The 13,596-nt window shown below is 40.1% G+C and overlaps 1 protein-coding gene across 2 annotated transcripts in view; it reads right to left on the bottom strand.

Moving 5' to 3' along the window:
• The window catches only part of CEBPZ (CCAAT enhancer binding protein zeta), a 29,067-nt gene that overhangs the window by 15,130 nt on the left and 341 nt on the right, over positions 1-13,596 (bottom strand). For both annotated transcript variants that reach the window (XM_033176008.1, XM_033176009.1), the window contains exons 2-5: positions 9,509-11,001; positions 5,529-5,760; positions 4,732-4,915; positions 2,738-2,826 (exon numbers count right to left, since the gene is read on the bottom strand). In XM_033176008.1, coding sequence (XP_033031899.1) covers positions 2,738-2,826; positions 4,732-4,915; positions 5,529-5,760; positions 9,509-11,001 — 1,998 coding nt within the window. The remainder of the gene's footprint in view (positions 1-2,737; positions 2,827-4,731; positions 4,916-5,528; positions 5,761-9,508; positions 11,002-13,596) is intronic.

Raw genomic sequence — 13,596 nt, 5'->3', positions numbered from 1 at the left:
CGTGATCCGCCCGTCTCGGCCTCCCAAAGTGCTGGGATTACAGGCTTGAGCCACCGCGCCCGGCCTAATATCAATATTTCTAAGGTTGATACTTAGTACATTTATAGCTTATTTAAGAAAATCGGGCTGGGTACCCTGGCTCACACCTGTAATCCCAGCACTTTGGGAGGTTCAGGCAGGCAGATCACTCGAGCCCAGAAGCTGAGACCAGCCTGGGCAATATGGTGAAACCCTCTATCTACAAAAAGTACAAGAACAATCAGGGCATGATGGTGCGCACCTGTAGTCCCAGCTACTCAGGAGGCTAAAGTGGAAGGAGTGCTGGGCCCAGGAGGTTGAGGCTGCAGTGAGCCGAGATGGCGCCACTGCACTCCAGCCTGGGTGACAGAGTGAGACCCTATTTCAACAACAACAAAAAAGAAAATGCAAAAATTTGAAATTTAAGCCAATACATTAAACAAGTGATTCTCCAAACATTTTGGTCTCAGGACCATTTCATACACTTAAAAACCAAAAATTTCATCAGTTTCTATTTAACAGGGTTATATCTATAGACACCTATATTATAAAAATAAACAGAAAAATTATAAATACTTGTAGGTTCATTAAAATAACAAAGCTACTACATATTAATAAATAGCGTATTTATGAAAAATAATTATGCTTCAGGACAAAATATATAGTGAGTAGCATTATTTTACAGTTTTGCAAATCTCTTTAATGTCTGGCTTAACAGAAGACAGTGGATTCCGTCATCTGCTTCTGTATTCCATGTTGAAATATACATAGAAAATCTGGCCTCACACGTGTAGAAAATAATCTTTCACATAGCTGTGAATTTCTTCTTTAGTACTGTACCAAAACCAAAGATTAGTTGTAATATGGAATCTGAAACCCATATTCAATTGGCTTTTGGTATTTGCTACTTAAAATTATTTGGTCTACTTTGAATCTATCGTTTATCCACTCAGGAATTTGTAACATTCAGGTGGCACAGTGGCTCACGCCTCTAATCCCAGCACTTTAGGAGGCTGAGGTAGGCGGATCACATGAAGTCAGGGGTTCGAGACCAGTCTGGACGCCATGGCAAAACACTGTGCTAAAAATTAAAAAATCAGCTGGGCATGGTGCCATGCTCCTGTAATCCCAGTTACTTAGGAGGTGGAGGTTGCAGTGAGCCGAGATTGCGCCACTACACTCCAGTTTGGGTGGCAACAGAGCCTTCTCTGTCTCAAAAAATAAAAAGGATTTGTAACACTGTGCATTGATCATTGGAAAAAAATAACCACATGCAGTCCTTCCAAATGTTGGCACATTTCATTATACTTTACCACAAAAATCACATTGTTAGAACCACTGATTTCATCAGTAAAGTTTTTATAAATTAAGAAACTGTCAAGCCCAAGGTGGTGGTTACAAGATTTTTAAAACTTTAATCTTTGCTCGAAAGCTTTATTTTTGAATTTTATTGTTGACAACAAATACTGCCAGCTTTTTTGTTTCATTCATTTTCAAGAAAATGTCTCCCAAATACCTAAGTCTGAAAAACCAGTTTGTCAGTTAGTCTTTCATGAAAGAGCACACAGATGAGCTTGCAACAACTGGTAAGCACTTGTCCTTGAGACACATGACAACCTTCCCATTTTAGGTAGGCAGCAGAGGTATGTTACGCATACTTGCTATATATGCACACAAAATACTAAAAAGACATGTACTTTAGGGTCAAGATACTAAAATCAATAATTCTCCCTGTGTCGTCATTCTTCAGTTATACTGGCTGTTTTTTTAACTGCACATATGTGGCAGTGATGAATATAGTGGCTTCTGATGCAGCTTGGTGCTATCTTTATTCAGGATAAGCTGCAGCAGTTTTACCTATAATTTATTTTATAGTATCAGTGCCACTGTCAACACAGTGATGAAAACAGATAATGTACTGGTATTACTATGGAAAGAGCTGTGGGCTGGGCACTGTGGCTTGCGCCTGTAACCCCAGCACTTTGGGAGGCCGAGGCACGCGGATCACGAGGTCAGGAGATCGAGACCATTCTGGCTAACACGGTGAAACCCCGTCTCTACTAAAAATACAAAAATAATTAGCTAGGTGTGGTGGCAGGTGCCTGTAGTCCCAGCTACCCGGGAGGCTGAGGCAGGAGAATGGCGTGAATCCGGGAGGCGGAGCTTGCAGTGAGCCCAGATTGTGCCACTGCACTCCAGCCTGGGCTGCAGAGCTAGACTCTGTCCAAAAAAAAAAAAAAGCTGTGTCCGACTCACTAAAAAGATACCAGGAACTCTTAGAGGTCTGGTCGCACTTTGAGAATAGCTGCATAGGAAGATACTTATTGGCTTTACACAAAAGTCACAGAAAGGTTATTAGAAGTATTAATTCCTCTTATGAATTCAGAAAAGTAACTTTATTTACAAAAAAATTTATCACAAAACTTTTCAGATATATCTAATGAATAAAGCAAAATTTATTCATTTTCTCAACTCTACATGCAATAATCTACCTACAAAACGCAACAGTTACAACCCATGTATAACATCCTTATTTTACATGCACATTTAAGATTTTCTACAAAATGAATACCTCACATAGTACCTTCCCCCAAATGTGGACTTTTAATGTTTATTAATGCTTATAATTATCATAAAAAAAAAACTTCAAGGCACTACACCCACAAGTGCAAAAATATACAGCACAAATGAATTAAAAGACAATTTGAAATTCTTTTACCTTTCTGAGTTCCCAAAGACTTGTATTTTCAGCTCCACAGAACAGAGGATTTCTACTGAATGGATCGTATTTATTTAACTGTTTTCCACCTATGAATAACAAAAAAATACGATTTCTCAAATGCTTTATTCCTAGCCCAAGAGGTTATTAAAAGCACCACCATTAATATTCTCAACAGATATCTCCAACATTCTTACTTAGCTAAGCAACCTAGATTAAAAACTCTGAGCTCCCTCAAGAATTTGTCTTGGTACTTGAGCTAGAATCGGCTCTTGAATAAAGCAGGGAACATGTTTATCCCAATACTAAAAGCTTTCTTTAAGGCCAGGTGCAGTGGCTCACACCTGTAATCACAGCACTTAGGGAGGCTGAGGCCAGTGGATCATTTGAGTCCCGGAGTTCGAGACCAGCCTGGGCAAAATGGTGAAACCCCGTCTCTTACAAAAAATACAACAAAAAAACTAGCCACGTGTGGTAATGTGTGCCTGTAGTCCCAGCTATTCGGGAGGCTGAGGTGGGAGGATCACGTGAGCCCAGGAGATAGGAGTTGCAGTGAACCAAGATCATGCCATTGTGATCCAGCCTTCATGACCGAGCAAGACCCTGACTCAAAAATAAGTAAAAGCTCCCTTTCAAAACTTCTGCCTTGGCTGGGTGCAATGGCTCATGCCTATAATCCAAGCACCTTGGGAAGCCAATGTGAAAGGCTGCTTGAGTCCAAGAGTTCAAGACCAGCCGGGGCAAGAGAGTGGGATTTCATCTCTACAAAAAATACAACTAGCCAGACCTGGTGGCACAAGCCTGTAGTCCCGGCTACCTGGGAGGCTGAGGTGGGAGGATCACTTGAGTTCAGGAGTTTGAGGTTGCAGTGAGCCATAATGGCTCACTGTACTCCAGCCTGGCCTGGGTGACAGTGAGACCCGTCTAAAAAAAAATCAAAAACCAAACCAAAAAACCCCAAACTTCTCCCTTTTCTAAATGGCAAGAAAAGGTGCCCATTTTGGGGTCAAAGAGGTTGGAAACGTTAAGATGGAAATAATATGAAGATGAACTAGGTCTAAAGTCTTTTGGAGCTTTAGAGTGCTCCAAATATTTGTCATAAAAGTATGACCAGAAATAATTGTCACTCGGAAGAGGTCTGCCATTATCTTCATGTTTTTAGAAACTCAGGATTTAAAAAATTTAAAACAAAGATTTTCAGAACTAGGAACCGACTACCTTCCAACACACATGCTCTTCATCCTTCTAAAGGATTATTCTCTCAGTTTAGTCTTCAGGGGAACTGATGGATTCTTCTCAAACTTTTCTGGCAGCTATCAGACTTCTCTTTTGTACTTCACAAATTGAAATTTGTAGATGAATTAATTTGACCGTGAGTCCCAAAGCAAGTTGAAGAAATGGGTCTGGCACCACATTTCTTGAACCTCAAGGCTAGTGTTTTCTTTACAGCCTCAAATGAAGAGGCTACATTTCTAAGATTTCTTTAGACTCTAACATCCTATTAATTTAGTTTCGTGTGTGTATACGAAACCACTTAAAGTTTCTATCTTGAACAGAAAGTTTTCTATCCCTAAAATATTACTTTAAGAAACTGTGGGCCAGGTACAGTGGTTCACGCTTGTAATCCCAGCACTTCGGGAGGCCAAGGCAGGCAGATCACCTGAGGTCAGGAGTTCGAGACCAGCCTGGCCAACATGGTGAAACCCCACCTGTACTAAAAATACAAAAATTAGCTGGGTGTGGTGGCACATGCCTGTAATCCCAGCTACTTGGGAGGCTGAGGCAGGAGAATCACTTGAACCTGGGAGGTGGAGGTTGCAGTGAGCTGAGATCGTGCCTCTGCACTCCAGCCTGGACGACAGAGTGAGACTCTAAATAAATAAATAAATAAATAATAATAATAAAAAAGGTAGAATGCTACTTGCTATGAAAATCAAAGAGAAACAAACTCCCTGGTTTAAAAATTCAAGAGAATAAAGATTAAAAAAACTCACCTTTCAAATTATCAAAGTGCACCCAGGAAGCAATCTCTGGTTTTTTGGTTTCTATATCACTTTCAGGAACCGTTTCCTCTGTCTCAAGTTTTTTCACCATCTCTGTTTCTTTGTCTGCATCATTGAATTTTTCCATGTCTTCATCATCATTTGCATCAATAAAATGTTCTTCATCATCAGACTCCTAACAAACACATAGTTTCATAAATCTACATAAATCAACTAGAAGTTGCAATAAAGTCTGTGTTCCATTATGTGATGCAGAGTTTTACTTATTGCAACTCTGGTGAAACGTGAAAGTTCTAATAAAGTAAAATGATGGCCATCAGTGGTATTTAAACAAGAGAGGACAGCACATCCTTATTTCTAAACATAACACAGTTAAGTTTTGAGCTAAGAACCCCTGAGCCCTAGGAACTCTATTACTTGAAAACAATTAGCCCTCAAGTAAATTTCTGACTTGTAAATAACCCTATGAGGTAGCTACTATTATTATTTCCATTTCATAGTTAACAAAGACGACTTAAGAGGTCTACTAAGTTTTATAGTCTTCCAAATCCCATACAATGGTAACTTCTAGTATAGTACAGTTTATTGCAAGTAGAAGAGTGTGAGCAACATGCCCACCTAGTAAACTGTACAGCTGGTACTAAAATCTAGGTTTGTCCTATTTCAGAACTCACACTCATATGCTCCAGAGAACTAGGTTATTGTCATGTGAAGCAAAGAAAAACAAAACAAAAACAACCAATATATTTCAGCACCCACTCAATTTAAAAAGCAGTTGAAAAATATACCAGATGATCATCTAGTTGGCTTCTTAAACCTGGTTTTGCTTTAAGGATCTCAGACACAAGATATAAAGCTCCACATATAAATGGTGGCATCTGTTGGCAAGTAACTTGAAGTAACCTCTTCACAAAAGCCTTCACCCGGCGCAACACAATGTCAGCTTTCAGCGATTTGTAGACAAGGTTAAGAAACATAGCTTGCTTGGAACACATCATCAACCCTGGATCCAACATCTTCCTGCAAAACAAAACCAAGGTCAAATATTCATATATAAAACCATCTCCACAACCAATGGTCACATATTAGAAACAGCTACTAACCTCATCTTAGTTAGGGATAACTTTGCTGCTTCTATTAGAATAAGAGACCTTGCCCTAAGAGGTAAGATGGAAGTCAATGACCAGAAAAGGATGATGATGGCACCAGGAAAAACCAACAATAACAACGACGCCCACAGGAATGAACATTTGTGTGTGTGTGTGGTTTTCTTCTCTTTTCCAAGTGTTTTTCTGTTTTCTATATCAATAGGGCACAGCCCTAACAGTATTCACAGAACCCCACCAGAAAAGCTAATCTAAAACCAGACAGTGAAAACTGACCCATGAAAGCAGAATATTAGAAGATTTGGGTTTTTGTCCTTGTATAACTACCTACTAGCAGGGTGACCAGAGGCCGCCTCTTCATGGTTTTAGTGAAGACCATAGATGAACAGCAGAAAATTAAATTCTAAGGACTTCAGAGAATCTCTAGTCCAATGTACTAGCTGTGTAACATCTCTCTCATACACACTATTCTCACTGCCCAGAGTGCTTCTCTCCAACACTCTGCATGTCCACAGTATCCAAAATTGTTTCTTCTATTAGTCTCTCTCAGTTCCATGTTTGTGTCCTTCATAGTTTCACAAACTGGGTTTCCCTGCCTTTCCCTTTTTCTCCCAAGGTCCAGTGAAACAGGGATTATGCCTGTGTTATTCACTGTTATAACCCCAGTGCCTGGCAGTTAATACTTTTACAAGACAGTTACCCAAATACTTGAACCTATTTAGCTATTATGTGCTTGTCTCTCCCTAATGTCTGTCTTCTGTAGGCTGCTCTACTCTGACCTCATACTTTAAAAATTCTCTATTCTAGATGCTGAATACTACGCATGTCCCCAACCAGTCTAGACCTCCAGATATTATGACACCCAGAATTAACACAATCCTCCAGATTAGCTCTACTAACACCTGGTATCATTACTTCCTTTGTTTTAAGTATTTCCATCAATTTTTTCCTACTAATACTAGAAAGGAAAAGACTTAAGCTTGTGAAGCACTTTCCTATTGCTCTGCATACTCTGGGAAATACCACCCTTTTGGTAATATTCTGGGATATTCTGGATTATTCAATTTTCTCTCTTTACATTTAAATTTTCCAACATTTCCATCCAGTTTGCAACTTATTTTTAGGCATAAATTCCATCTCACGGCCGGGCGCGGTGGCTCAAGCCTGTAATCCCAGCACTTTGGGAGGCCGAGACGGGCGGATCACGAGGTCAGGAGATCGAGACCATCCTGGCTAATACGGTGAAACCCCGTCTCTACTAAAAAAAAATACAAAAAAAACTAGCCGGGCGCTGTGGCGGGCGCCTGTAGTCCCAGCTACTCCGGAGGCTGAGGCAGGAGAATGGCGGGAACCCGGGAGGCGGAGCTTGCAGTGAGCCGAGATCCGGCCACAGCACTCCAGCCTGGGCGACAGAGCGAGACTCCGTCTCAAAAAAAAAAATTCCATCTCACATCAACAGAAACATTTGAGAAGAATTTAGAGAGACATGTCTCTATCATTTCATGAAATATTTCCTAAAGTTTTGATAAATATTTTTGTAAACCAAATCATGTCATTTCTTTTATCCCTCAATTAACTAGAGGTTTTCTTAATGTGAAGGATTCTTAATAAAACCAAGAGCAAACAAACACTTTAAGAAGGCCTAAAGGCCCGTTAAGAAACTCCATCTGCGAGAGCTCTTGGCAAATAGTGATTTTAAAAACTTAAAAATGTACTCTTCCTTAGAGATGTTAGACTATGATGTTAGAGACAGAAAAATATTTTCTAATAGATTCCAAACACTTTCTAAAAATTAAAAATTCCTAAGACCATCAAAAGTTCAAAATAATCAAACCTCCCCCTTCAAAACACACACACACACACACACACACACAAAAACAAACAAAAAACTCAAGACCCCGAAACCTCTACATTTTCAGCCTTGAAACTCTTTTCAAATTAACAATGTTAAGTATCTATTACTTCAAAGAGTTGTGGAAAGGCTTCTGAGAGTCTTTTTAGTGGACCAGAGCAATCAGTGCTATGAAATGTCATGAACTCGCCGGGCGCGGTGGCTCAAGCCTGTAATCCCAGCACTTTGGGAGGCCGAGACGGGCGGATCACGAGGTCAGGAGATCGAGACCATCCTGGCTAACATGGTGAAACCCCGTCTCTACTAAAAAATACAAAAAAACTAGCCAGGCGAGATGGCGGGCGCCTGTAGTCCCAGCTACTCGGGAGGCTGAGGCAGGAGAATGGCGTAAACCCGGGAGGCGGAGCTTGCAGTGAGCTGAGATCCGGCCACTGCACTCCAGCCTGGGCGACAGAGTGAAACTCCGTCTCAAAAAAAAAAAAAAAAAGAAATGTCATGAACTCTACAGCAAGTGGACCTGGATTTGCCACCTAACTTGGTCTCTTAATATCTGTGTGACCTTGCACAAATTATTGTACCTCACAGACTGGAGAGCTGTTAAGAGGATTAAACTAAAGAAATATGTATGAGTATCAGTAATAAGGATAGCAGCCAACATTTCACATAGCACTATGTGTTAGGCACTGTTAAGGACTTCACATACACACAAAGATTACATGGGTTAACACACACAACCTCCCAACCTTCATTAAAGCCCCAGTTCTGTCATTTACAAGCTGTAGAATCTTGTGCAAGTTTCAAAATCTTCATAATAATCATATGAGATAGGTGCTTTTCTCTCCATCCTACAGACAAACCCACTTAGGCATAACATGGGATGAATTATATCTACCAAGAGGTTTTTAGTGGGGATCAAGTAATTTGCCCAAAGTTACACAGAAAATTAATGGCAGGGACTCAAACCTAGGCAGTGTGGCTTAAGTCTAAGATACTAACCACTACTCTACATTTTCTCACAAGATATATCTATGTAAATATATAAAAATGAATTAGAAGGAAATATATTAATTTCTTGAACAGTTATGTTCGACTGTCTCTTAAATAGCTCCAAACTGTTTACACATTGCTGAAAATATGCCTCAATGAGTGAGCTGCAAAATTCAGTAAAGAAAATCTTAATCTCCATTAAACAAACAAAAACCCTGCACCCCCCAAGACTCTCTACTTTACATACTTTCTTGTTTACCACAGCTCCTCTCTCTGCCGCCTCCCCCAATATGAATGTGAGTGCCTCCAGGGATGGGATTTCTGTTCGCTGTGCCTCCTGTGCACCTAGAGCATGGCGCCATACTGTAGGCACTCAGAAAATACTTGTTGAATGAGTTACTGTGTGAATGCATTCAACTGTGTGAAAGACAGCAGGGAAAAGACACAGGATTGAGGAGAACGGGAAGACGGAAACTGCAATTATATCTGCAATTTTATGTCTTTAATATCCCAAAAGACTTAAAACAAATATAGCAAAATGTTAATTCTGAAATACTAGCTGGTAGATATGAATGATTCTTTTGGGTATTTTTCTGTATTTTACAACTTCTCAAAATGAAAAATGTATTCAAAGCAGCTAATATAATTTGTGTCCATCAGGGAAACAAAGATTAAGTGACTTACTTGAAGGTGGCGAGCAGCAAGCTGTGAAGGGGGCCTAAAATCCAATTTTCTAACTCTTTCTCTTGCCCCACAGAGGGCACTGCTTGTGCTGTACATCAAGTTATAGTTCATGTCTCATATTGGAATGCTATGTTCTTACCTGTATAATGCGGTGTAATATCGATCTGATATTGTCTGCTGAGAATTCATGACTTGGAAAAGCAACATTAAAGCCTGCACACTGGTATTAAAATTCACAATATGCAACACTTTAAACAGTGTGTCAATCTGCTCCCTCACTTTGTCATCACCAGTCTGGGAATAAGGGTACGCCCTATTGACACCTGTTAAAAGGGCGCTAAGCATTTTTGATTCAATATCTTTTTTTTTGATACAAGTCCGAAAAAAGCAAAAGTAAACAGTTATTAATTTGTTAGCCAGTTCACTTTCTTCATGGGACAGAGCCATTTGATTTAAAAAGCAAATTGCATAATATTGAGCTTTGGAGCTGATATTTGAGCGGAAGAGTAGCCTTTCTACTTCACCACACACAACTCCTTTCATATTGGGATGTTTACAAAGTAATGTCTCTAACAGATGGGAGGCTTTTGTGGCAATTCTGTTCTGAGGATCTCCCAGTTTATTTACCACTTGCACAAGAAGAGCCTTTTCTTCCTCAGGCTTGTTACAAAGCAGCTCATGAGCCACTGCAAGGGCTCGAGTTTTAGTGGTTACTAATGTATCATGACTTAAAGTTTCTAAGACCTGCACAAATTCAGCCACTAAGTGTTTCAGCTGGTGTTCAAAATACCATAATATCAGTCTTCTATCTCTTGCGTCCTTGTTGCCACTGGACAACTGTTCCAGTTTGTCAAAAGGATGCTGGCTGAAAATCCTCAGCTTTCGACTGTCTGGCAAAAGGTCTGTGATAAGCAACTCTTTAAAAGTATCCAAGGCCATGAGGCACTGCTGTTTGCTGCCCTTCTTTTTAACAAGGTTCACAAGAGTTTCTACAAACTGAAGTGTGTGAACAGCATCATCCTGAATAAGAAGAATCATGGCTGCCATCCTGTCACCCAGTGTCCCTGATGACACAATTGCCTTCATCCAGGTAGAAGAGGCTCCCTTTTGACTATCCGTCTTACTTTTGAATAAGTTGATTTCATGCTCATACAGCTTCTGAGCAAGGGTTTTGTAGTTAGATACAACATCCTGAGGCTGGGGTTTCAAAGAATATTCATTGCTATACTCCAGATCATACCATTTGCCTCCAGGCTTAAGTAACAAAGTCTGTCTCTCAAAAAATTCAAAGATGTTCTGTTTATCTTTCTTTACTTTCGGTGTGGTACTGCCATTCTCATCAGAATGTGGTTCTGGCTTATTCTTATTTTTCACCTTATTAACTGATGTCCTTTGACTTTCTGCTGTATTTTTGTTATTTATTTTAGGTATTTTTACTTCTTTTTTGCTGGAATTTTCTTTTTTAGCTGGTTCATCTTCTTCAATTAAGCAAGCTTTTGTATACTTGGCCAAATTAAGATTTTGAATAAATGCTTCCAATTCACCTTGTTGAAGGTCATCAATTACTCCTTTTTTGCCTCCATCTATCACTTCCTCATTCTCATCCAAAGTAGCCAGCATAAGGTAATCTTGCTGCATTAAAAACATAAGTTAAAAATACATTACAAATGTGAAAAATAAAACCATAAAATAATAGGAAACACAACGTGATTTTAAAAATAATTTCAGAACTGGAAAAATCCTTTCAAATTTGACATAAAACTCAGGGTCCACAAAGGAAAGGATAAGTAAATTTATCTTTCTCTCTCTTTCTTTTACACACACACACACACACACACACACACACACTTTTTATTTCGATATAGGAAAAAATACAAATTATAAACTGGAAAAAAAAATACAAGCAACTCCTATCAAAGTAATTGGGTTTAACACCTTAATATAAAACTTTCTAAACATCAGTAAGTGACAACCCAAAAGAAAAATATGCAAAGGATATGAACAGTTCATAGAAAAAAAAAAAGGTTCGGCCGGGCGCGGTGGCTCAAGCCTGTAATCCCAGCACTTTGGGAGGCCGAGGCGGGTGGATCACAAGGTCAGGAGATCGAGACCATCCTGGCTAACACGATGAAACCCGGTCTCTACTAAAATGTACAAAAAACTAGCTGGGCGAGGTGGCGGGCGCCTGTAGTCCCAGCTACTCGGGAGGCTGAGGCAGGGGAATGGCGTGAACCCGGGAGGCGGAGATTGCAGTGAGCTGAGATCCGGCCACTGCACTCCAGCTTGGGCGACAGAGCGAGACTCCGTCTCAAAAAAAAAAAAAAAAAAAGTTCTTTAAAAATATGAAAAGATGCTCAACCTCACTGACATTTAGAGAAATCCACGTTAAAACCACAATGATACATCCATCTTTTAATTTATCAGATGAGCAAAGATACACTGCAAGATGAGCAAGAAACAATGACAGGTGATGCTGGGGAAGGGGTGGGGGAAATGGCACTTTCATACATGGTTGATGTGAGTGTAAACTGACACAACCTATATGGAGGACAATTTGTCAACTCCAATTACGACCCAGCAGCTTCATTTCTAAAAATTAACTAATTGATTGAGATATGGTCTCGCTCTGTTGTCCAGGCTGGAGGGCAGTGACTTGACCATGGTTGAACTGTAGCCTCAACCTCCCAGACTGAAGGGATCCTCCAATCTCAGCCTGTAGCTGGGACTACACGCCCAGCTATTAAAAAAAAAATTTTTTTTTGAGATGAGGTCTTCTTATGTTGCCCAGGCTGGTCTCAAACTCCTGGACTCAAGGTATCCTCCCACCTCCGACTCCCAAAGTGCTGGGATTATGGGTGTGAGCCACTGTGCCTGGCTCATTTCTACAAATTTGGACTACATATACACTTACAAAAGTGGGGGAAAAAATTTTACGATTAAGGTTATTAACTGTAGTATTATTTAAAATAGTGAAAGACTGGCAATAATTTAAATATCCACAATAAGTGGCTGGTTAGATAAATTAAGACAGATAAAATGATTTATGCAGCCATATCAATGACACAGAACTTCATGCACTGATATAGAAGGATTTCTAGGAGAGAAAAGAAAGCAAAATGTAGAGATAGGTGTATCTATAGGGTACTGTTCATGTAAAAAATAATACACGTGTATTTCATATACATAAATATGTATATGCTTGAAAAGGTATATAGTATCCCTGAAAGATATAAACTACACTTGTAATTGCTTCCTATCAGGGCAATTGTTACGGCTGAGATAAAAGTGGAAAAAATTGGAGTTTTCACTATGTATCTTTAAAGTTTGTATCACGTGTATCATGTGTATATATTACCTAATCAAAACTTAAAATATACACAAGCACAGAGCAAAACTGAATCTACTTATCTCTAACCAACTCCTCCACCCTGAAAGTCCAGTCTCCAAACAAAATAATATTAAAAACAAAGTTAATTTCTGTCCCTTATCTGCTTAAAATCTTCCAGTGGTTTTGCATCAAACTCAGAGCAAAAGCCTGCCCTCTTACCCCTTGGACCTCATTTCTTACCATTCTCCCCTTACCTCACTCTGCCTCTGCTACACTGGCATTTTGGCTGCTCATGGAATAGGTTAGGCACTCTTCCTCCTGTCTTTGCATTTTCTGTTCCAACCAGAATGGCACATGGCTCACTCCTTCCTCTCCTTTAGGATTCTGCTCAAACATCTCCGTGATGTGTTTGTCGATCATCTCATTTAATACTAACGCGCTCCTACTCCTTATCGTCCTTCGTTGTTTTCTTTTATAGCACTACCCCGTGTCTGCTGTACTATGTATTTAAAAGTTTACTGTTTCTCTCCCTTAATTAGGATGTTCCAAAAAAGAGGGCTTCTGGGGCATACAGTGACACGTGCACGTACTCCACGAGAACAGAAATGAAAATTCCAATACCACTGGTGTTCAAAACACTCATACCACAAAGTCGGGACCAAGAAAAGCCGACCTGATGGTGTGATGGTTATACCACGTCAATAAAATGAGGATCGCCTACATCCTAAGAAAGGCCAGCGAATACGACGTTCCACTGGAAACTTTTCTTTTGTAAACAGCCCGGGAAACCAGCGTGGGAAGCGCACCGAACACATGCTTCCGAGGCTGGGATCTGTGTCCTGGACGCCCGCGCTCTACGCAGCGCGGAAGCGGCGGGGCGGTCAGCCTAGCGACATTAA

The sequence above is a fragment of the Trachypithecus francoisi genome, unplaced genomic scaffold (assembly GCF_009764315.1).
Source record: "Trachypithecus francoisi isolate TF-2019V2 unplaced genomic scaffold, Tfra_2.0 Lachesis_group17, whole genome shotgun sequence".
Classification (NCBI taxonomy): Eukaryota; Metazoa; Chordata; class Mammalia; order Primates; family Cercopithecidae; genus Trachypithecus; species Trachypithecus francoisi.
This window is presented reverse-complemented; position numbering and strand designations above follow the sequence as displayed.